The 22,494-nt window shown below is 34.5% G+C and overlaps 3 protein-coding genes across 5 annotated transcripts; 2 read left to right on the top strand and 1 right to left on the bottom strand.

Annotated features, from left to right (window-relative positions):
- Positions 1 to 2,495: 2,495 nt before the first annotated feature.
- LOC120072867 (TSL-kinase interacting protein 1) lies at positions 2,496 to 6,556 on the top strand. Of its 3 annotated transcripts, none has more exons than XM_039025392.1 (8): positions 2,496 to 2,638; positions 3,368 to 3,596; positions 3,838 to 4,004; positions 4,112 to 4,350; positions 4,437 to 4,644; positions 5,024 to 5,443; positions 5,972 to 6,091; positions 6,191 to 6,556. In XM_039025392.1, the coding sequence occupies exons 2-8, from the start codon at positions 3,455 to 3,457 to the stop codon at positions 6,284 to 6,286; spliced, it is 1,392 nt and encodes a 463-aa protein (XP_038881320.1). In that variant the 5' UTR covers positions 2,496 to 2,638; positions 3,368 to 3,454; the 3' UTR covers positions 6,287 to 6,556. The 3 variants fall into 3 exon arrangements, with proteins under 3 accessions (XP_038881320.1, XP_038881321.1, XP_038881319.1); XM_039025393.1 differs by having other exon boundaries at positions 2,503 to 2,638; positions 3,406 to 3,596; XM_039025391.1 differs by having other exon boundaries at positions 2,510 to 2,638; positions 3,089 to 3,596.
- A 1,038-nt stretch (positions 6,557 to 7,594) lies between these two features.
- On the top strand, positions 7,595 to 12,442 carry LOC120072554 (probable serine/threonine-protein kinase At1g54610). Its single transcript, XM_039024942.1, has 7 exons — positions 7,595 to 8,234; positions 8,466 to 8,750; positions 9,100 to 9,417; positions 9,907 to 10,128; positions 10,717 to 10,817; positions 11,269 to 11,374; positions 11,804 to 12,442. The coding sequence occupies exons 1-7, from the start codon at positions 7,884 to 7,886 to the stop codon at positions 12,143 to 12,145; spliced, it is 1,725 nt and encodes a 574-aa protein (XP_038880870.1). The 5' UTR covers positions 7,595 to 7,883; the 3' UTR covers positions 12,146 to 12,442.
- Positions 12,443 to 16,286: 3,844 nt separating this feature from the next.
- On the bottom strand, positions 16,287 to 22,274 carry LOC120072623 (crossover junction endonuclease EME1B-like). The gene is made up of 12 exons (XM_039025039.1): positions 21,812 to 22,274; positions 21,457 to 21,618; positions 21,241 to 21,314; positions 19,744 to 19,920; positions 19,506 to 19,659; positions 19,314 to 19,423; positions 18,882 to 19,054; positions 18,277 to 18,340; positions 18,065 to 18,183; positions 17,581 to 17,670; positions 16,950 to 17,064; positions 16,287 to 16,854 (listed from the first exon to the last, which is right to left on the bottom strand). Exons 1-12 carry the CDS (start codon positions 22,101 to 22,103, stop codon positions 16,675 to 16,677), a joined length of 1,710 nt encoding a protein of 569 aa, XP_038880967.1. The 5' UTR covers positions 22,104 to 22,274; the 3' UTR covers positions 16,287 to 16,674.
- Positions 22,275 to 22,494: the final 220 nt, after the last annotated feature.

Raw genomic sequence — 22,494 nt, 5'->3', positions numbered from 1 at the left:
AACAATATTTGAATTTTAGCAACAGCTTTGATAATCATAATGCCTTCTTTGTATCATTTTGTTTTTAGTTTTAAATTTTAGAAAAGTATGTCCATTTCCTCCAAAATTATTAGGATGATCTTCCTCGATCTTAAGTAAAATAGTTGAATTTTTAATTAAATTCTAACTTTTTATAGTTTTAAAATTTTTGTTTAATTTTTTTAAACATAAGTAGAAAGTAGTTAACAAAGCAAGAAATTCGAAACGAGGGAGTGTTTATAAATTTAATTTCCAAAATCTAAAAATTAAAAACCAAATAGTTGCTCTGGTTTATAATTTTTAAAATTTGCTCATTCTCTTACTTTTTTGTTACGTTCATTTTAATATTTCATAAAAAAAAACATATGAATTAATTGTCAATTTTTAAAAATAAAAAAAGCATTTAAAAGCTATTTACCTTTCTAAAATGCAAGACATGACTTGCATTTTGAAAATATCATAAAAGATGGATAACAAATTTGTTGATATAAGTAATATTTGTAAGTTTAATTAAAAAAATCTATGACAAAAAAATACCATGTTTATTTGAATTTAGATATACAAAATACTCATGAATTTTGAAATAGGTTTTAAACTTTGCAAGTTGATTTTCTTTTAAAATATTTGATTTCAACACTTTGAAATTTTATATAGATGGAAGAGACTGTTTGAATAGTCTAAAAATTCAAATAACAAATGAAGATTGAAAAATAGTTTGATATGTTAAAGTTGGAAGAAATGTATGACATATTTACAACACCATTCATATAAAATAAATGACAATGAGAGGTGACGCTCTGTGCTGGGACTCTCGGAAGGCCAAAACTCTGGCTTCTTAGTGGCATTGGACCAAGGCCGTCCTTCTCATCGTGGGTAAGTCCTGTGTTTTAACCATTGGATTCATGAGCTTAGTCTCTCCCATGGATGGTTTCATAGCTTTTGTCACGTCACGAGTGAACGAATAAAAGGTGATTAGTTTTGAAGAAGTCTTTCGTTGGTGGTGTGTTTTATAGTTTGTTTAAGTAGCTTTTAATGTCTAACCTATTTCTGTTAAAAAAGGAGAACGGAACAGAACACTTAGTCGAACAAACCAATCATCAGTACAAATTATGCCAGCAAAGCCAAGGAATGGACTGCTGCACAATGACTAGGACTTGTGTCCAAGGAGTTTTGAGCGTGAGCTACTACCACTCATACAACAACAAATACCTATAACTCTCGAAGATAAAGAGGCCACCAACCACTCGAATCGCTGCAACTCCTCATTCACTCTTGAAAATGGTGGAAAATGAGAGGAAAAGGAAGGCTCAAGCCATCATGGACGAAATCCAACCCATTCATTTAGGGACCATAGATGAACCCCGAGAGGTTAGGATATGAACCTCTTTGACTCAGGTGAAATCTTAAAGCAAAAGATCTGTATTAGTCATTAAATCCAAGGTAGGCATACTGGAAACTGTTTTAGCAAGTCAATGGACCTTGAAATTTGCTCCTTCGCTATTTTTATTATTTTTTTTTTGTAGAGATACAATTCGAAATAAAAAATTTCAAGTTGGAGACCCACGAGGCAGGGGTTGTTCTCGATTCGGTCATGCAAATTTAAAATAATCCATTTTTCGACGAAATCCTCTGGTTGTGGGTTGTCTTGTTAACTAGAGCTAAAAGGCCAGCCTTCTCGATCTTTAGAATAGTAGAAACCATTACAAGAGATATATACCCCTTTTTCAAATCGCTACGCGAAGACGAACGTTCAAAAAGGTTATCGAGAAAGTCAGTTGTTCTTTTTAATGAGGGAGGAATAGTACGAGAAGGGAGCGAAACCAAACCGAAAAGAGTAAATCCTCCCCACATGTAAAGTTGAATAAATAAATGTTGCCTCAATTAGAGAGATCAACTCATGCTTTTCCTTTTAGGCCATTGGTTAGTATGCGAAACTTTGAGTTAAAATGAATAGTAAATTTATGTTTGATAACAAGATTTATTTTTATTTTATATATTTTGAAATCGTGCTGATTTCCTCCAAATTTACTTCCTATGATTTTTCATCTCCCATATTTTTTAAAAACTTTTTTTAATCCTCAACCAAACTAGAAAAAAACACAAAACAAGTTTTTTTTAATAATTATTTTTTTAAAAAAGCTATAGATTGTGGAATGAAAAATATTAACAAGTAGATAACAAAACAAATATATTCAGGGTGTAAGCAATATTTCTAAGTTTAATATAAAAACAATATGAAAAAATTATAAAAAAAGGTGACAAGCGTAGTTTCATACAGTTGTTGGATATGAATGCTCGACGAAAAATTTCAAAACTGACCACAATTGTAATATACCCAAATTCCAAGGGTATTTCGTATAATTTAATCAAACTACAAAAACTCATGTCGTAATGTACTGTATCGTCTTGTTACCGCCGGCTCGAAATGAAACGAGGGCAAAATCGTCACTTTGTATTGTGGAATAGTGGAATATATAAAGCGGGAGAGAGCGAAAACCTTGGGCGAAACTGCAACCGATTCATCTGAAAATTTTCTGTTTCCCGCGTTTATCACTTTCACGCCTTAATTCAAATCTTTCCCAAACAGAACGCCTCTCCGACGAACGATTCTGACCTCACTGTATGTTTTTCGCCATCTACCGATTTCTTCTTCCAAAATTCTATCCATCTCGATTGCTACCTCCTTGTGTTGTCCTCGCTTTCTTCTCTTTTTCTTTCTAGTTGGATTCAATATGTCTGTCTTGCTATATTTCGTTTCTGTTTAGTCGCTTTTAATGGTGATTTTTGTTCTGTTGATTTGAATATTTGGTTCTTTTTGTGTGGAATTTTAGTAGTTCTCGATGCCCAGCTGCAATTTATGCCCTGCAATCCAATGACCCAAAGTATGCTTTATTACCATTATGTATTAGTATCTTGATTGTGACCTATAGATCTGGGTTTGGTTGATCATAAATTTCAACCATTGATATACTAATTGGGGGCTTTTGAATGCGTGATTTATATTTGATTTTTGGTATAGAGTTCTCCTTAAGGACGCTTGGAAATTTACTGATCCCTTTCTCTGTGGTAGGTGCGTTGCCAAGTTAGTACGGGGATTTCTATTGTTTATATTATGGCAGTGATGGGACTACTTGATTTTGTCGATACTTAACATGGTGTACATGATCATCGTTATTATGGGGTAGGGAGGATTAGAACCATAAAGAAAATATGTAAATGGGTTTTCTGGATGAAAAAAAAGAAGGGATACAATTGCACGAACAATATGGCAGTTTCCTGTGTAGCATCTTTCACGAATGGAAAACACAGTTTATACGATGATGAAGTTGCTGACTGTTGGCCGTTTCAGGTTTTGCCTTCTTAATTTTTCTTTTTCTGGATACATAGAGCAAGTGATTCTCCTCAGCCCTACAGAGTGCTGGAAAGTTGAAACATAATGGAAACAGGCAGGCGCCCAAATAGAAGGGCAAAGAAGTTGGGGAAAAGGTGCGTGAAATCTGCTGGCACGGTTGGAGGTCAGAAGTCTAGAAAGATAATTTCTCAGGAGATAAAAGCTCTCGATAATGCACGCATTGAAGGTTCAACCAAATACTTTTATTTCATTTTGTTTGTTCAATACAAACTATTTCTCCCAAGATTTTTGCCTCTTTTCTGGGGAACCTTTTCTGTCTTAAACTGATATTCCTGCATTATCATGGAACAATTATGTGTGCTGTCCGAGTGTGAAAAAGAAGAACTAATTTCTTTGCACACAGTTATTTTCTTTATTTATTTTACAATACTGTTGTTAATGAATTATAGACTTTTGATCTAGTGCAGATAACTCGAAGAATTCACAGAGTTCAGTTGATCGAGCTAATCCAGCAGAAGTGACAGAGTGGACACCTCTTATTGATATTTGTCCCACACAGATGCCCCATCCTCGCACAAAGATCAAGCTTCAACTTTTTCCAATAAATGAAAAGACCCGCATGGCAATGGAAAAGGTGTTGTTACGAGCACAAAACATTGATGATTAAGCACTGACCAGTATGATATCTGTATTTCAGTTCATATTTGAGATGTGACAAAACTGTGGCTTTTATTTTTGTAGGATGGACATCATCCACATTTGGAACTGACTTTAAGGGCTCGAAAGAAAATTTCTTCGGTATTAAACCATCTTATTAGCAAGTGGGGATGTTCTAATGTAGAACGAGGGGAGCTCACGCTTTTTCCATACAGTAAGCCATCAAGTCTTGTCAGTGATCTAAAATGGACTCTGGAAGATTGTGATATCAGTGCTGGAGATGTCTATGCAGCTGTTGGTGGTCCTTCAATTTTCCGCTTAAGGTGCCCAGTTTTGTCATTTGCCTTGCTAATGATTTATTTATTCAGTTGAGTTAAATATGTTAATTGAAATTATTCTCCTCCTTAAGATATGGCTGGGTCTCGACATCCATTCCTAAACTTCATTCATCCTCGAAAGGCTTGGAGAAAGGTTCCAGTAGTACCTTTCAAAGCATACATGGGGAAGGCAAACAATCTGAGCAAACGATGGACGAGATCATCAAGTCAAGCAATATGAATGAAGTGAATAACACAGCTGCACCAGAGAGGACTGTGGATTGTCCAACTAATTCGCTGGTATTATATTCAACTTCCATTTTTTTGTTAAAATATTAAATGAACATATTACAAGATAACAAATTAATACTGTAATTAAATTTACACGATTTTTTCCCAGTTCAAATCGCTTATAAGGTCTATGAAACGAACCATTATCATTTGCGTATTGTAAACATTGTGACGCATTGATAAGGGTCATAAACTTTGCTTTTGTTACACTGATGATTGATGTGAAATTAAGCAAACATACAAGAGGCATACACTACAACCGACTCCAGCGACAAGCGTGGGTGTTGTTATTATTTTCTTGGCAAACCAAATGATTATATTTAAAAGTCTGTTGTAGCTTGGACTAAATATTATGATTTCTGAAATTTGATAACACTATTTGAACTAGGATAATGAGCCACCGATAGATTCTGGTCATCAGTTGTCATCAGCATGTGGAATCCTGCAGTTAGATAGTATATCAAGCATAAGCATGGGAGGCCTCCTTTCTGAAGCTTCCTTAATGGGAAAATGCAGTAGCTGGGATTCAAAGATAACAGGGGGCAATGCAAGCGTGCAGCCAGCTGAAGTAATAACTGATTCCCTTGATGCATGCATTGCTGCGGTCCAGATGAGATTTTCTGGAGTTCCAAAGCAGCCACATAATGATCAACATTCGTCCATTTTGGATGCTGAGCAAACTTGTGATGCATTTGCCATGAAAAGACTCTCTTCATCGAGCAAAGATACTCTTTCTCTAGATGCTAATGCTGGGGGCACCTTCCAAGATGCAGATTCCAAGTTGTTCAAATTTCCTAAAACACCTCAGGTTTGCCCTTTTTTTCCCTCTTTTTTTTTTCCTCCCCTCTTTCTGGCTCCACTTCGTCTGTTCTAGAGATGAAATGGTTAATAGCATCATAGGGAGTCGATAGCTCCTGGTTGAGTAATCAGATAGTTCCAGTTTGATTGACCTTATTCATGTTTATTTACTATGAAGTATGAACTATGGATTATGAATTTACAACCATTTATGGTAGGAACATGTGACAGAAAATTTGATTGATGAAGTCTAGAATTTAAGGGGAAAGATTCATGACTTAAATGTACAGATACTTTATTTGTTGTGTGTAACTGTTAATAACTAAACTCAGTTTTATCAAGTTTAGGTCATAATATAATTAGAATCTTATATGCATTTTAAGCACACGTCCCTCCAGTTCAAATTTTAAGATCTTTTTCTTCGATATCAGGTTAAATGACCTGTAAATCTAAAAACTAGGTCAGTAGATAATGTTATATTTATGTATTCTTAGAAGAAAAAAAAAATCTGACTTTTACCATTACCATCTTGTTACAGGCCCATAGCCGATCTGAGCTTTCTCAAGATCCTGCTGGTAAAGAATCCAAGACTGATCTTACGTTCTGTTCGCGGGTTTATCTTGATGAAAGTAGCCTTGGGCTGTCAGGAATCAATTGGGTACTCTTGATTGCAATTTGTGGCCCCTTTTCTTTTCCCTTCTCCCTTTTCTTTTTCTGTCAAATAGTTTTTAATGATTCCCTTTGCTGTTCTATACAGAGCGATTCCTTAGGACCCTTTGACCTTGGCTTGCCTGTTTCCCGTAAGGTCTCCTCCAGCAGTGATGGTCTTAGCATGAGTGGATTTGTCAGATAGAATATATAACCAACTCCATCCTACAACATTGCATAGTAAAGATCTCGGTCAACAATACAATTATGTTTATGTTCATTTGCAAATACTTTGGCATGTTCTTGCAACTGTAAAGATTCTTCACTTGAAATTATTCTGTAGCTTTTGTCAATAATCCATGTATTGTGATTACAGAAGCTGCATTGATCTGGGTGAACTTTAGGCATATGTCGCTTGCAGAGAGAGGGTGTATAGATAGAGAGTACATGAATTAAATTAAATCTTTGAGGAAAATATAGTTGCCAAATCTTCTGGTTTTGTTCAGAAAATTACAGTTTTTTTGGTCCTTTCTTTCTCACCATAGGTGGAGGGATTTGAATCTCGAACCTTATACTAAGTAGATAGTTTATGTTGATTGAGCTATGTTTCTTTTAGTCATGAAATATATATTATGTTCACAGTGGTAGTAATAGCTTTGGACGTGAAATGTTTTTATTGAGAATGAGAAAAATATATTCTAAGTTGCATCTGTAAGCTCTATAGATAAGCTTGAAAACAAATGGAATTGAATGGTTTCTATGTAATAATGTGCACTTAAAATTGTATGTTTAATTTGTCAAATGAGCAAAGGAATGGATGTAATTATTCTCTTTTGTGACTAGTGTACTTATTTTACACATTGAAGGTTTCTTTTTCTTTTCTTTTTTTCTTTTCATGAGAAGTATTTTGTATCTTCTTATTTTCCAATTATTTTTGTTTTTTGGTGGTTGAAAATTGAACTTGTTTTCTCAATATATAAATCTTGACTCAAAAAACTTAAATCTACTTATGTCCCGTGCATTTTTTATCCATCTTTAAAAACTACTTCATCAACTCATAGATAACTAATTATCGGTTACTCAATCAATTAGTGACTTCTAACAATATTAATTATTTATGAGATTAATTCTAGTTTTTTAAGTCATAGGTACTACAATTTAGCTTTAAACTAAAGAGATCATATTCATAATTTAACATGAAAATTAGAACAATAACTATCAACATGAACATAGTTCAGTTGTTATAGTAAAGAAAATAATGACAATAACCAAAATATATATTCAAGAGATTTAAGCCTTACATAGTTAAAAAGGAAAAAACCTTATAATATTTTATTGTTTTTATTAATACAACTAGGGATGAGACTCGAATTTTTGACTTTTAGAGAGGAAATTCACGTCAATTAATGTCGAATAAACTCAATTTGAAATATTTTTTTTTGGGAAAAAAAAGCCTTTATTTGAATAATAAAATTTAGAACAAGTTGCAAGCAAGGGAATGTTTCCAGTTGTCCCTTACGTTTCACCCGCCAAAATTGTACGACTCATTTTTTTTTTACCAACACTGCTTCGGACATCTCAAAGATCCACAAAAACCATTCGATCATCTTCTCTTTCGGCATAATTCCAAACCCTGCCGGCTTCCGGACGATGGAATCATCACAATTTCTTTACCAGAGTCATCAATTCGATCCCCCATTATACATTCTTCTTTTTCCCCATTTTTTCATCACTATGCTGCCTAGCTTTCGCCGAAACTTTGATTCGCATCACACGGTGCTGGATTTCGTATTTTACGATCCATGGGCTGTGTTCAGTCAAGATCCTTTGAGTATTCCCCCAATGGCGGCGTCCGCAAGTTGAATGCCGAACGCGATTACGTCGCCGGTGGCAATCGGAATCGGTCTGCCAAGGTTGGGAGAAGCTCCGCTCTTGTGAATGATGGCGGTGTCAGGAAAGTGGTTTATATCGATACGAAGAAGGAGAGGAATGTTGATGTTGGGAATGTTTCGAGGAGGATCAGTGTATCTGAAAATGTTGGAGAAGAAGAGCTTGTGGATGGTTGGCCGAAGTGGCTTGTTCAAAATATTCCTAAAGATGCTTTGGCTGGTTTGGTTCCAAAGGGGGCCGATTCATATGACAAATTGGCTAAGGTTATTATTAGGTTTCTCTTTAGTTCTTCTTTTTCGCTCATGATTCGTTGTTATTATTATGATTTAATATTTGTAGAGGATTCTTGTCGCATATTGCCATTTGAGTTTCTTTTTCGTTACATCCAGTTTTCTTCATTGCTCTACGTGTGGTTACAGAAGAAGAAAAATCAAGGATGATAAGGGAGAAGCCATCATTTAAATTCGTGTTAATCTGATGTCTGTGGTTTATAGGTAGGTCGAGGGACATACAGCAATGTGTATAAAGCTCGAGACAGGGACACAGGAAAGATTGTTGCTTTGAAAAAGGTTCGATTTGACACGTCAGACTCTGATAGTATTAAATTTATGGCAAGAGAAATCATGGTGTTGCAGAAGCTGGATCATCCCAATATCATCAAGCTCGAAGGAATAGTCACATCAAGAATGCCATACAGTCTTTATTTAGTATTTGATTTTATGGAGTCCGACTTGACTGGAATAATATCTCGTTTCAGCAAGAAGCTCAGGGAAGCTCAGGTATAGTTTTACCTGTTCCTGGCAGCTCTAGAGCAATTGGTCAATAAATATTAACTTATCATTTCTAGATTTGTTTGCTTCAGAAAGTTGTTGTTCGTAATTGATCTGGGAAGTACATGAATAAGATGCAATAACTAATGTGGCAATCAAGGGAAGAAATTCTTTTAGTATTGAAAAGGACTAAGTGACATTCTGCTTTCAGTATTAGGACCAGTATTATCATGCAATCATGTGTTTAATATGAGCGCAACTTTTGTGGTTTTGCACATCAAGATTTTTTTGAGGGTAAAGGTTCTTATTTGGAAGCATTTTATGAGCATCAGGATTCCTTTTGCATTCCTTTTTCCAGGTCAAGGCCTATATGCAGCAACTACTATCTGGTCTTCAGCATTGCCATGACCGGGGAATTTTACACCGGGATATTAAACCGTCCAACTTGCTGATTGATAAAAGTGGGATGCTAAAAATTGCAGATTTTGGTCTAGCCAATTTTTTCATTCCTAAGCGAAGACGTCCCCTTACAAACCGAGTTGTTACACTCTGGTATAGAGCTCCTGAGTTGCTGTTAGGTTCTACAGATTATGGAGTTGGTATTGATCTATGGAGTGCAGGTTGTCTTCTAGCCGAGTTATTTCTTGGAAAGCCAATTTTGCCTGGGAGGACAGAGGTAGAGACTTTCTAAACACAACCTGTGGAACTTAGATGTTTAGGTACAGAACACTTTTAAGAGAATTTTACTTTTTCTTGTTACTCACTTTCTTATGTTTCAGGTGTTGCAATTATTTTCTTCTTATAACATCTACAGTCTACTTGTGTAAATTTTTTTTTTTTTTTTGGAAGTATAGATAGTGTCAGGATAATTTCATTTTATTTCATTTTTCTTCCTGTCAAGAAAGATAGGTGCTATCTTAGATCCCCCTGCCTTTTGGACTTCAACTGATCTCAATTTTAATTTTATGTGTGTTTTGCCAGTTTATGTTCAATGTTTTCATTCAGTCTTCAAAATCCTAAGATTGCAATATGAAGAAATCACAATGGTTCATAAATCTATTATAGAATACTCCATTAGTTTTTAAATATTTTAGATAGATTTCTTTCTCTAAAGGATTTCCGTGATTTACTGGAAATCAATTCATGTATTTTCATCCCTATTCAGGTCGAACAACTTCATAAAATCTGGAAGCTTTGTGGTTCACCCCCCAAGGATTATTGGGACAAAATGAAGCTACCTGCAAGCTTTTGTCCACCACAAAGTTATCAACCTGGTTTCCCAGAGGCTCTCTCAGGTTTTTCTACACCTTCATTTCATCTCTTAACTACACTTCTCTCTCTAGACCCAGCACGCCGTGGCACTGCTTCATCAGCTCTTCAAAGTGAGGCAAGTATAAACTTCAACTCCTTTGTAATTTTTGTTGCACATTCGATCAACTCCTTTGTAATTGTTAACGTGGTAATTGGTAAATATTTATTTGGAGCTAAATGGAAACAAAAGAGCTATATGTTTTTGGTTCAAACTTAACAACTTCTGACAATATTTTAAAATCTTATATTTTGGTGACATTCATCAATAAGTATTTTTTAATCATACAGCAAAATAGAAATCAGGTGATGCAACTATTGTCTCGAACTTAATGCCCTAAACCTTAAACTCTTTTCACGGGCCAATCTTCCAAGAAAACCCATTAGCTTTGAATCTTGGTTAGAAGTTTCGAACACATTGTCCTGTGAATTGATGAAGGGCCAATAATAAAAAGGTTAGTACCCGATGTTGCTTTGACTACTCTTCTTTTGACAAGACATGCCTTAACTCAAAGATTGTAAAACTTAATTTTACCTGGAAAATCATGGTAAAGCATTGGGTAGAAAGTTTGTTGACTCTTCCATTTTTCTTTTACTATTATTATTTTCTGTTATACATGATAAAGTTTTCTAGTATGTTATTCTCATAGCTATCTTTTTCTTTCAGTTCTTTAGTGTATATCCACTGGCATGTGAGCTCTCAGATCTACCGGTGATTTACCACAAGGACAAGGAGGACGAGCCAGCTAAAACCAGAAATCGGAAGAAGTATGCTTCTTGAAAGTGATACACCCTATAATATGTGAATGAGCGAGCCTGTTCCTTTTTATCATCCTCATTTCAATTTTTAGTTGGTCATCTTATACGTGACAGAAAGAATAAAAACAACCAATTTATAAATCATATTCTTTTTGTTAAAATTTTCTGTCACATGCTTGTGTCTTCCCAAAAGTTCCTTAAGCAGCATATTTGCGTTTTTTTTTCCATGACCCTATTTAATCCAAAGGTGGAACTGAAACTGCTTTATGTGTTTTGAACCCAATACTATTCTCTTGAATGGAGGCATGGCAGATGTGAAATTCTGCATCTAATTTTTTTTAGGATTATAAAGAACAGCATATAACGTCTCCATAGTCTCTTAAAACAATGGTTGTATATGATTCAGAGCAGTGGAAATTCATTACTAATGTGTTAAAACTTGTATCTCTTCATCTTCTAGGCAAAGAAGCTCAAGAAAGTTGCACTCATCTCTTTCTCAAACACATCTTGCATCTCAGCAAGTAGCTAATACAACAAAAGCAAGAGATTCTGAATCTTTGAAAGAGGTACCATTCTCCTTTTTTTTTTTTTTTTTCCTCTCAAGAAATAACATCAGTAAGAAGTAAGATTAATTGCTATGATGATTTTCTTCAAATCTTCGTTTGAATAACCATTCATTTTCACTGTCAGATTATAGTACGACAGAAATTTGAGACTGCCGGCTAAAACTTCCTTTGCATAAATGAGATCAGGATGAGTGGAAGTAGATGCATAATATTCAATTTTACCTACTCAGATGACCTATTGATATAAAAGTTTCCAATGGACCATCATTTGTTCTAATTTAAATATTGCTGTAGATTGGTACACCCTAAAAACATCACAAACAAAATGGATCATTTGTAGATATTTTCTTTGTTGAATTTGTTCATCTACCGTTCCCTAGCTTGGAACTATAAGAGAAAAAAAAAGACCAACTCTTTTGAAATTTTCAGGAGAATATTGTACATCCGAGCACTTATAGCCGGTGGACGGGGAGCAGCTCTAGCAGCATTTCCTCAAGTATTAAATCATTTAAGCATGTAAAGAACATGCAAATGTCCCTTTCTCCAATTCTTCAATCGCATGGGAAAAGATCCCCCAAAACTGAAGGTCATCCTAATGCTGTTAAGAACATAAAAAACTCGAACCTCTTGCAGGCTTCTACACTCTTGCAGGCCTCCATCACAGACATCATCAACCCCAAAGAAGGCAGTGCATTGACTTACTACCAAAGGTCTCTTTCTACACTGGATCTTCGCAGCCTTTATCTTCATGAGCAATCCATGCACCATTAAACAGATTGAGAATAGTAGTCTAGTGAAAATGGTCTTTAAACCAGTCAAATTTATTGTTTCATGCCCATCTGCACATGCATGTTATGAACTATATTATTTGTTACTCATTACACAAAATCATAATAATCAGTTTTTTACTTTAGGGTGTATATTGCTCTGCTCTGGCCCCCTTCAGACACTGTTTGATTAAACTGATGCCTTCATTTATTTGTTCAAATTTCTGCCATCCTGTTGTAAAATGGAAGAAGAACGCTGGTTCTGATTCATATAAAAGTAAAATGCTTTTATACTGATTTATTTACTTCTGTTTGGCTTCTGATGAAGCTTTTGAAATTCAATGATAGAGATATATAAAGACTTCCCATGTATATGGGAAGGCAGTACTTAAAAAGTATAGGCGAAGACAATAACTTTCTTTATTTTGGTAGTCCATTCTATCCAAATTGGAACCTCTATTATGGCTACAGGAGATGGTATAGGAAGAATGTGAAAGCCATCTATTATTCTGGTATCTGAAGCTAAACATCATTCCAAATTTGATGAATGATATATTTATTTCTTGTAGGCTTGGAACTTATGAGCTTATGCTAAGATTGCTACATCCATACTATGTAAATAACATATAATATTTCACTAAATCCATGCTAGATGCTCACTACTGTTCAGTTGTATAGTGAACTTTGCTTGTGGATGAGATAGCCATAGAATTGAGGTTATTACATATAATTTAGAAGTGCTATAACCTTGTAGTCTCAATCAACTTGAAACACTACTCTTCATTGAGTATGAGGAGATGAACAAATATACAGAGAAACAAAATAGTTTATAAAAGGAAAAGTTTCAACTCAATCATCATAAAAGCTGTGGGAAAACTTGTTCTTGATCCACTTGAAGCTGGTTCTTAAGGACTTCTTCAGCTTTCCTTCCATTGAATACATATTGTAAGTAGCTACTCTTTGCCTTCTCTTGAGTTCTGGATTGGCCACATCTTCCTTGTTGACTGTTCCATTGAAGCTGTAGGATTTGGGATTGTCCTCAAATCCAAACCTCACATCTCCATAGGCTTTTGAGTAAGACCCACTAAATGTTTTGCTTCTCTCCATTATTAGAAACTTTGTATATGGTTCACAAGTATGTCTTCTCTCCTATAAATATATGCTACTAGATCTTTTTTTGGTTATAAATCATATAAAAGGGTAAAATAGGAACTTTTCTTGTATCCTTTATAAGTAGATCTTATTCGCTTTCTTTCATATTATGGTCCTACATTTTGCCATTTCAACAGTGAAAGCATTTTAGAACAAGTGTTATTTGAATAGCAAAAAATCATTGTTTTATGTCACATCAAGAATTGTGACTCGAGAGTAATTAATTATTGTATAAGCATTTTGTTATTCAATGAATTTATGAACGATTTACTATGTGGTTCTGGTAAATGTTTAAAGAAATAAAACAGCTGGTGATGAGGTGGAATTATGGAAAAGGAGGGAAGAAAACAGAGCCTCTGTTTTGTTATTATTTTGGTTGAATTGTGGATTTACCTACTTAACTTTCATATTTGTATCTGCTTCCCGAACTTTGAAAAGTATCTTATTGACTCTTGAATTTTTAATTTTGTCGAATAAATCCCTAACATGTTCAACATTTCTTAAAATTAATCAATATATTAAACAAAACTAAGTTATGTATCTAATAAGACACTAAAATAGATTTGTGAATTTCAAAAAATGTTGAAAAGGTAAAAAACCCATTAGATGAAAAATTAAAAATACAAAATTTATTATATATAAAATTAAAAGCTTAGAAATTTATCACACATTTTTTTTTATTAGATACAGCTTAAAATTTTGAAGACTTTAGGAACTTTTTAACACAAACTTAAAAATTGAGAGCAAACCTTTTACATCATTGCTTCCAAGAAGAAACTTCAACTAACAATATGATTTATATTTGATCAATTTATTGCAATTATACTTGATAGACAGTACGACTTTACTAATATATTCCTTTTTTCAATCATGAAAAAGAATTGTCACCATCACTTTGAACTGTGAAGTTTTACTGCAGGTTTATGGAAAGAATTTCTGGTAGTACGCTGCTGCTACTTTTAGTCAGGTCATGGAAAAATGATTTATAGTCCACTAGTATTCATTTATAAAGCAATATCAATAATGTGAATAAAGTCGTGTGAATTTTTCTATAGATGATCCATTTTCAATTTCTTAAATGATTAGTGACCTGCCATTTCACAAATAAATGAAATTGAACCTTATGCTTATGTCAATCCGCACTATCATAATGGTCATCGCAATCGCGAATTTCATTTTTCTCCATTCTACTGCAATATTCATGGAAAACACTGAAAAATGTGAAAAAATGAAGATCGTGATAGACATGATGATCGCATTAGGGCTACGATAAATATGATCATCCCTAATGTGAGATATTGTATAAAACGTTGTTATTGCACTCTAACGTAAGCATAAAGTTAGATTTCATAAATCATAAAGGCACCCTTGAAAGGGTTATTCATACAAAAAATTCGAATTTTGAGTTGTTTCATTGAAGATACAACAATCATTAAATCCAAGACAATTGTAAAAACATGATTCATTAAGCTGAAAAATCAATTAATTCACCAAAAGTTTCTAATCCCACTTCTACATTCTACCTCCGTCAAAAAGGAAAAAAAACCAGGAACTTTAAAAGAGATCCATTGTTCATTTAGGTAAGATTTCTTTGGGTGAAAAAGAGTTGTTCAAAACACAAGTGGTGTTGGTGGGAGCACCAATTAGTGGGTATTCTGTGTGGTAGAAACCTTTTAAAGGGTGGAGTTAGGATGATGGTGAATTGGATTAGAGAGATGGGCATGGCCTACCATAATTTAATTGGATTTGGGTCACAATCAAAACGTTGGCTCTCTGTTAAGAATATACAATCCCTACACTGTGAACATCCACTTGTATGAATGCAATGCTTCAGATGATATCAAAATCAATCATCATTTCTTTTGAATTAATACTTTTGATTTCAAACCACAACTTTTTCTATTAGAAATCACCTTGAATTGGAATGTTAGGAAGCAGGGTGTTTGTGAGGAAAATAATATTACCAAATTATTGTTCGTTACTGACATCATCGTCGTCTTATCTTTTTTTTTAGTGCTGTTGCATATTCTCTCTATTTTCGAGTGCAAGGACTTAGCATATGAAAACTTATAAGTGTAATTGATTTTTCTTTTCTTTTGTTTTTTTTTTTTTTTTTGAAAAAAATAGATTGTTTTAGTACTGGAGTAAGAAAATAACGTTATAAGGGTTTGATTTTTTGTCTGGAAAAAGATCTAGTTCGTGATTTTTTAACCAATGGAGGGAAAAGATAGTTTTAGTGAAATTCTCAAACAAGATGCAAAAGTTTTAGTGAAATTCTCAAACAAGATGCAAATAGTTTATCACCTTTTATTTACGACACTTTTCTATATGAAACTTTCTGTTTTTTTTTTGGCCCCAAGTAGCCATACAGGAGGGACATGAGGATAGACAAAAGATCCATAACCCCAATATGCACTCCGTGGTAAGAAATTATATATCATGTTAAGGACAACCTAAATCTACTTGAATTAAATTGATATAATTATTAGTTTGGGATTTAAATTGATACAAATTCTCAAAATTTATAATTTAAATTTGTACAATTGTTCGTTTAAGATTTAAATTGATACAATCCGGATGTTAAAATTGATATTTTCCCTAAATATTTATAGGACAATCAATTCACTTCTAAATATAGTAACAAAGCTTCAGTTAAAAGAACTAAGTCACGATGGTTAGAAACTAACAAAATATTGAAGAATATTAAGAATTTCCGTTATGACATTCAAAATAGGAATGTAAGCCAGTTTGATTCACTATAGCATAATCAACCCAAAACCACCAAACCGACCTGTTTCTGTTGGTATAAGCATTTTTTTTTCCAGTTTTTGCTTATACCCCAATTCAAAACATAAGCATTTGTGTATATGCAACCCCAAATGCAATTCAATACAAATAACGGAAGTCAATATGGATAGTCACTATAGCTTTATATTGTAATGTAGTGCATTTCTCAGATGTATATAAAAGATTTGGTAAGAAATTATGAACACTACAAGAAAAGAGGCATATATATGTTCAACTCTACGTCAATGAACATCAAAGTTCAAGGGAAAGTGTTGGCTTCCCACTTAGTTGAAATTGCTCTTCGATAAAGCAAGAAAAATAAATTATACACAAGAACCGAGAAGCTCATTTAGTATAATTGTTTCCAGTTTCTACCTTGTTCACAAGAGCACTCAGGTATTCTTCATCCAAAAAATGGTTAATGAACAACATATTTATTTACCCTTGGCTCTGAGACGCTAGACAGACAATTGCCTTGCAGACTACCAAGTAACATACCCGGCACGCTAGTCCTTCGACCTGTCTGTGACGGTTAACCTCGCAATGAGCTATTGCATTAAAATAATGGTGTGTTAATAAGATATGATAATTGATTTACGACAATTGGGATCTGAACAAGTCAGCACCCTCCTCAACGTCATCAGTTCTCATGCTTCCATTTTGAGCCATAAGTATCCTGTACACTCTCTTTGAACACATCTCTCCTAATCTTCTGTCATCGCCAAGTAAACCTTCGATCGTCAAGTCTTTCAGCAGAAATTCCTTTTCATGCACCTGTTAACATGAATGGACCAAAACGAAAACGTTATCTACCATAACTTCTAGTTTGTGGAACCAAGGATAAGGTAAATAGTTTTATTCATACTCACAGATTTACATGGATCCATGTACACACTCAAAAGAGATTTCATTGTTGGATATTTCTTCCATATTGCAACGGCAAACCGTGGTTGTACCTTTGGAATTGCTACCAAGGCTTTTAACCTGGTTACAAAAGCAACTCCATTCATATGGATAATGTTATCCCAACGAAGCTAATTAAAAGAAGTTAAGGACTACACAAAAAGAAGACAAATAACGTAGTCAAAAAAGTAATACATAACATGTGGACATGTGGGACAAGGGATTCTAACCTACAACTTCTTAGAAGAAAGTAGAGATGTAGTATATAATTATAGTACAAGTCTTTCAGAGTTTTCTATTTTAAAAAAAAAAAAAAATGGGAAGTACAGAACAAGGGTAATTGGGGGGGGGGGAATAAAATACCTTTGATTTTGATTTATATGGTTTAGAATAGTGTTCAACATAAAAGAGACTGATGCAGAGATCAAATGTATGACAACTGCTCTATTTAGCTCTTGACCCAGCCGTTTGGTGACAGACGACAGTGACTCAATTACAGCAATATATTCATTAATATATACCAAGCAAGTGCTTCAATAGTTAAACTATATGTTGATAAAATTTTAAATTAATTGGTAAAAGATGGTAAAAACTCACCACAAGCTCTTCTTTATCACATTCCTGTCAACACAATCTTTGGGTATAATGGATCCATTTGCATTGACAGACAGATGCGTCAGCTTTTTCCTGAATTATACAAGCAAGCAAAGGTAAATAGATAATTCTAAGTAAGGATTAAAATATGTGAAAGAGAGTGTACTTGGGTGTGAGGATAGCCTAAGTCCATATTTGCCAACATATCATGTCAAAAAAGCAATGGAACCAATGTAAAATCTAAAGTATTTAACAGGAATCCATGATTTAGGCTTCTTTTCATACAAAGTTTGGTCTATGGAATTGATGAACAATAAACAAAAGATCCTTTCTACTCGATCCTACTTCACAATACTAATTTACGCTTTACATTTGCAATTGAAGCCAAGTTTCTTGATGAAACAATTGAAGCCAGGTTATAAGAAAAATAATTTTTCACGCTTCAAGAAGTTATGCTAGACCGAAATCTGGGAACAGTATTCAGCACCTGAATTGGCAGGATGCCAGACCACATGTCAAACCAACTATATGGTCAGCTACCTCAGCTTCATCTACACATTGCCTAGAACGTACCTTGACAAAGTGCGTGGACAATTTTGCCAATTCCTAGATGAAACACGAGAGAAACATGAGTTTATACTGCAGCATTGAAGTATAAAACCTGGATTGTGCTCATACGTTCATGGTTATTATTCAAACCTCTTCAACAGGTGGACGTATCCAATCATTACTGCATGCTGAGTTCTTGTACTTCTCTTGATCCCTGAAAAGTTCAAAATTTACAATTTTCAGAATCTCAAGCTTGCAACTTCAAATTATTAAACAATTAATGAAGGAAAACGGAGGCAAAGATTCCAAAATTGCAAAGAGAATGCAAAACATACATATACACACATATATATAGACAGAACTTTTCTTTGAAATGGGACATAATTCTAAGATTACATAAGACATGCAATCAGATAGACTTGTACTGCACCATGTGTTAGCCGTGCGTCACAAACTTTCATTACAGTAAGATTGCATCAAATATCAAGATTTACAACAAGCTAGCGAAAAATGGAAAGCGAGCTAAGAAGTGACTTAAAATGCAAATGCATGTGCAAATGACAAAAAAACTAACATACAAAGGTAGTAGTGTCAGGTCGTCATCTCGTGAAAATAATTGAGGTAGTAGACACTCACAGATTTAGAAAATTTTCAAGTTACAATGTAAAATAATTTATAGGATCTCGAACTTGTTTCTAATACAAGGTTCTTTAATTAAGAAACGTCATATTGAATAGAATTGTACAAACCCTCACCTTTTATTGATAAATGCCATTAACCTATTGGTGAGGTAACAGATGGTGTAAGATGGGTAATGGCTTCGTACTCTGGCAACGTGATCCATAAATGACTCCTTGCTAAGAAGCTCACAAAAATTTTCCGCCTCATACACTAGTAATATATATGAAATCTCCAGTCCCTTTGAAGACTATAGGAAAAAATTAAAATATTGTTAAAAATTAAACAATAACGATTATGCACAACAAATTTATAATTGAATGCAAATGAGACCACTATACTGGACAAATCTACATTGGCAGAGAAACTAAAATTTGCCAAAATGTGGACATTCTTTTTACCAAAAGAACACCCGACATAATAATATATCATACATGTACATATAATCATAAAGGTAAATAATATATTTAGGTATATACACACATATATTAGCAGAATACATTTGTTACCTCTGAAATATGCTCTGGAACATTCATAGTCCACAAAATTGACCTTTCAATTGGATTGGATTTGATACGGAATGTAATCCCTTTTTCAGCAAACCTTGTTAGCAGATGACCTATGGTAAGACAATGAATTTGTTTCCAGGTGGTGTTTGAAATTTTGAGAAATAACGAGTGAATAGAAATTAGAGGACTCACCACCAACTGATCCCAACTCCACCACTTTTGCATCAATTTCTGCTACAATGGACTTCAACGCAAGTTTCCCCTTTTCCCACTTTTGCTTCTCTTTCTGCATTTTCTTCATCTCTGCAGCTTCAGCCTTTTGTGCCGCCTTTTGCAACTTCTCTAGCTATGTCAGACATCATCACCAACGATTTAGCTCAAAAGATTTACCAGTTTATCTTTAAATTCAGGGTGAACAATCAGAACCTACTTCCTTCTTTTTTTTCTTCTCTTCCATTAAGCGAATTTTGTCATCTTTAGTTGCCTTCTTCCTCATCACTTTATCAATGCTTTTGTTCTTCTCAGCATTGGCTTTCCTTCCAGTTGCTTTTATACTGTTATCATTCTGCTCCATTCCAACACTTTCCTTTTCAGGATAATCATGAACCTGATAAAGCATCCAACTTATTTTCACAGAATTCATGACTGATTAAAGGACAAAAAGAAGAGCATAAATTCTAGAAACAACTCTTGTGGTCATTGATGAATAACTTAAGTTTTCACATTTCAGGATTAATGTTCCCTAAACGACTCCAGCCCTAAATTATAAGTTTATATAAAACCATTCAAGATTCCATAAAGACAGGACAAGGAAGGACAAGGGAAATATATGACCATAATAATAATTATTAGCTTCCCCTTAAGCTGGCTAGAAGCTGACATGATCACTTAGCTTCATTAAGTAGCTTCAGGCACAGAAAATTTGACCGCAGTGGTAACCAGATCCAACAACAATTGAAAAGTATATTCTTGATAGTACAAATTAAAGACAACAGAATTTATCTTGTGGAAATTCAAAGGACACAATGTGATAAGTTGCGGAAAAATATGATGATCTCTTATAATTCGTCACCATGGTCCACAATTCAAATAGCATAAGCAACATAATTTCAAACTGAGCAAGGACAAGAAACAAGAATGCTAAAAGGAAATTCGGCATGCACATGAGAAGGATGCATTCAATAAGAAAATTACAGACACATTGCAGAAAATTATAAAATTCATATGGTAAAATTATAAAATTCATATGGTATTTTGATAGAAATAACAACTTTTATTGAGAAAAAAGAAATGAAAGAATATACGGGCATACAAAAAACCCAGGCCACAAAAGAAGGGAGTCCATAAATAAAGGGGCTCCAACTATACAAAATAGAACCCAATTTGTAATTTTCAAAATAGAACCAAGCCCCCATAGTAATTTTCGATCAAATATTTATTTACGAAAACTGAAAACTGAGATAATGTTGAAAATACATATTAAAACAATACAATTCCTTGTAAAAGAAACCCAAAACCAACTTAACATATGTCTCTATAATTCAGTGTCCTGTAATACAAGTATGCAAAGAAAATTAAGATCCGTTACAACAACATTAATATGCTCAAATAAGTTCAATGTTTCTAATTCTAACTCAAATTTTGAATATGTTCCCAAATTTTCAAGTACGTCCTCGAGAACAATGTCATGTTCGAAAGCATCCAAACAAGCATCTCTCTAAATCGAGAGGCCAACAAGTGTTGCAGTGCCAAAGTAATCAATTCAGTTCTTACATGTATATGCAGTTTTCAGTCTAGTTAGTATCTAAGCTTCATAATGCGCCACGCTACATTAATAACTAAACCTATAAGCCGTTATTACTTCCTATTCATATTCAATCACCAGAAAAGAATAGATATTATGACCACGCTTCAAGAGAGGATCCACCTGATATATATCATCATCTTGCCCAAAAGTCGAATGCTTCGTATCCCCAGAAATTTCCTGCAGATCATCATTGCCTGACAAAACCCTTCCATTAATGTCGATAGTTTTCAATTATAGCGGAGTCCGGAAATGAACACACTTCTGTCCGTTACACTCAGTAAGAACTGCAGCAATTGACAAAAAAAGGGAAGAAAACTAAGGATAACATGAACCTACCAAGAGAAGGTCCCGATCCTGCCGAGTCAAATTGAAAAGTCGATCCTATGTTCTTCATCTCATAACAGTCAGAACCGATCCATTCACTCGGTCCACACTTTTCCTTCTGAGAATCACTTTCAGACTCATTGTCGGACTCCAAGCATATCAATCCACTGATTCCTGAGGGTTCAATTCAAACAAAACGGTGCCAATCTATTTCAGACTATTCTTAGCCAGCATCAACACAGTTGCTATGATCAAAACTACTGCGCGGGAAAATTATTTAAGTGAACCGTCACGAGCGGCGAACCGAAACAGTAATAAACTAGATAAAATCATAAAATTAACAACCGAGAGAATAAAATCCACTAACCAGCGAACTTCTGGTCCGAAGTCAAAACCCTAGCATGCAAGTTCAATCTCGCCTTCGTACATTTAACAATTGCGACGTCAGAACTCGGAGGCGGAGAGAGAGGCGTCTCTGGCACGAACGAGACCGCCGAGTTGCGACTGGATTTTTGTGGAGTCGGATCATCATCAAGCACTAGAACAGTTGATTTTATGCCTGGAAAGACATCTGATTCAGTTCGACGTTTCTTCGAGCGGATCGGGAGAGGTGTAGAGTTCCGGTCTTCCTCGTCGGAAAGGACGATCGGCTGGGACATCGGAATGTGGCGGAGCAACCGTGTCGGAGCAACTAAAGAGGAGGAGCGGCAACGGCAACGCCCTAATGTTTATGCATTCAGTTCCATTTCGGGGAAGGTTAGTTTGTATCCCAAAGGAGCGCGGGATGAGGGAACTGAACAAACGGTGCGTTTGCTGCAGGTAAAAATGGGGAAGGGCCATAGGGCTTAATTATTTTGGAGCTGTAAATGCCTAATTCGGTGTTACATTATCTACATTTTTTAAAAAAAAGACGGCTAATTTACATGAATCTATCTTACCTTAGGTAAATGTAAATTTAGTTTTGCGTTCAAATGTAAATTTAGTTTGTACTAAAAATATGTAATTTAGTTCATTTAAAAAAATGTAAATCTAGTTGGTAAATTTTACTTT

Source organism: Benincasa hispida, chromosome 3 (genome assembly GCF_009727055.1).
Source record: "Benincasa hispida cultivar B227 chromosome 3, ASM972705v1, whole genome shotgun sequence".
Taxonomy (NCBI): domain Eukaryota; kingdom Viridiplantae; phylum Streptophyta; class Magnoliopsida; order Cucurbitales; family Cucurbitaceae; genus Benincasa; species Benincasa hispida.
Note: the sequence above shows the minus strand (reverse complement) of the source record. Positions and strands in the feature narration are given on the sequence as shown.

Coding starts and splice junctions, on each gene's coding strand:
- LOC120072867 (XM_039025392.1), top strand. CDS start 3,455: ATGGAAACAGGCAGGCGCCCAAATAGAAGGGCAAAGAAGTTGGGGAAA. Junction 3,597..3,837: donor CGATAATGCACGCATTGAAG/GTTCAACCAAAT, acceptor GATCTAGTGCAG/ATAACTCGAAGAATTCACAG. Junction 4,005..4,111: donor CCCGCATGGCAATGGAAAAG/GTGTTGTTACGA, acceptor TTATTTTTGTAG/GATGGACATCATCCACATTT.
- LOC120072554 (XM_039024942.1), top strand. CDS start 7,884: ATGGGCTGTGTTCAGTCAAGATCCTTTGAGTATTCCCCCAATGGCGGC. Junction 8,235..8,465: donor CATATGACAAATTGGCTAAG/GTTATTATTAGG, acceptor TGTGGTTTATAG/GTAGGTCGAGGGACATACAG. Junction 10,129..10,716: donor CATCAGCTCTTCAAAGTGAG/GCAAGTATAAAC, acceptor TTTTTCTTTCAG/TTCTTTAGTGTATATCCACT.
- LOC120072623 (XM_039025039.1), bottom strand. CDS start 22,103: ATGTCCCAGCCGATCGTCCTTTCCGACGAGGAAGACCGGAACTCTACA. Junction 19,921..21,240: donor AAGATGATGATATATATCAG/GTGGATCCTCTC, acceptor ATGCTTTATCAG/GTTCATGATTATCCTGAAAA. Junction 18,184..18,276: donor TACGTCCACCTGTTGAAGAG/GTTTGAATAATA, acceptor TGTTTCATCTAG/GAATTGGCAAAATTGTCCAC.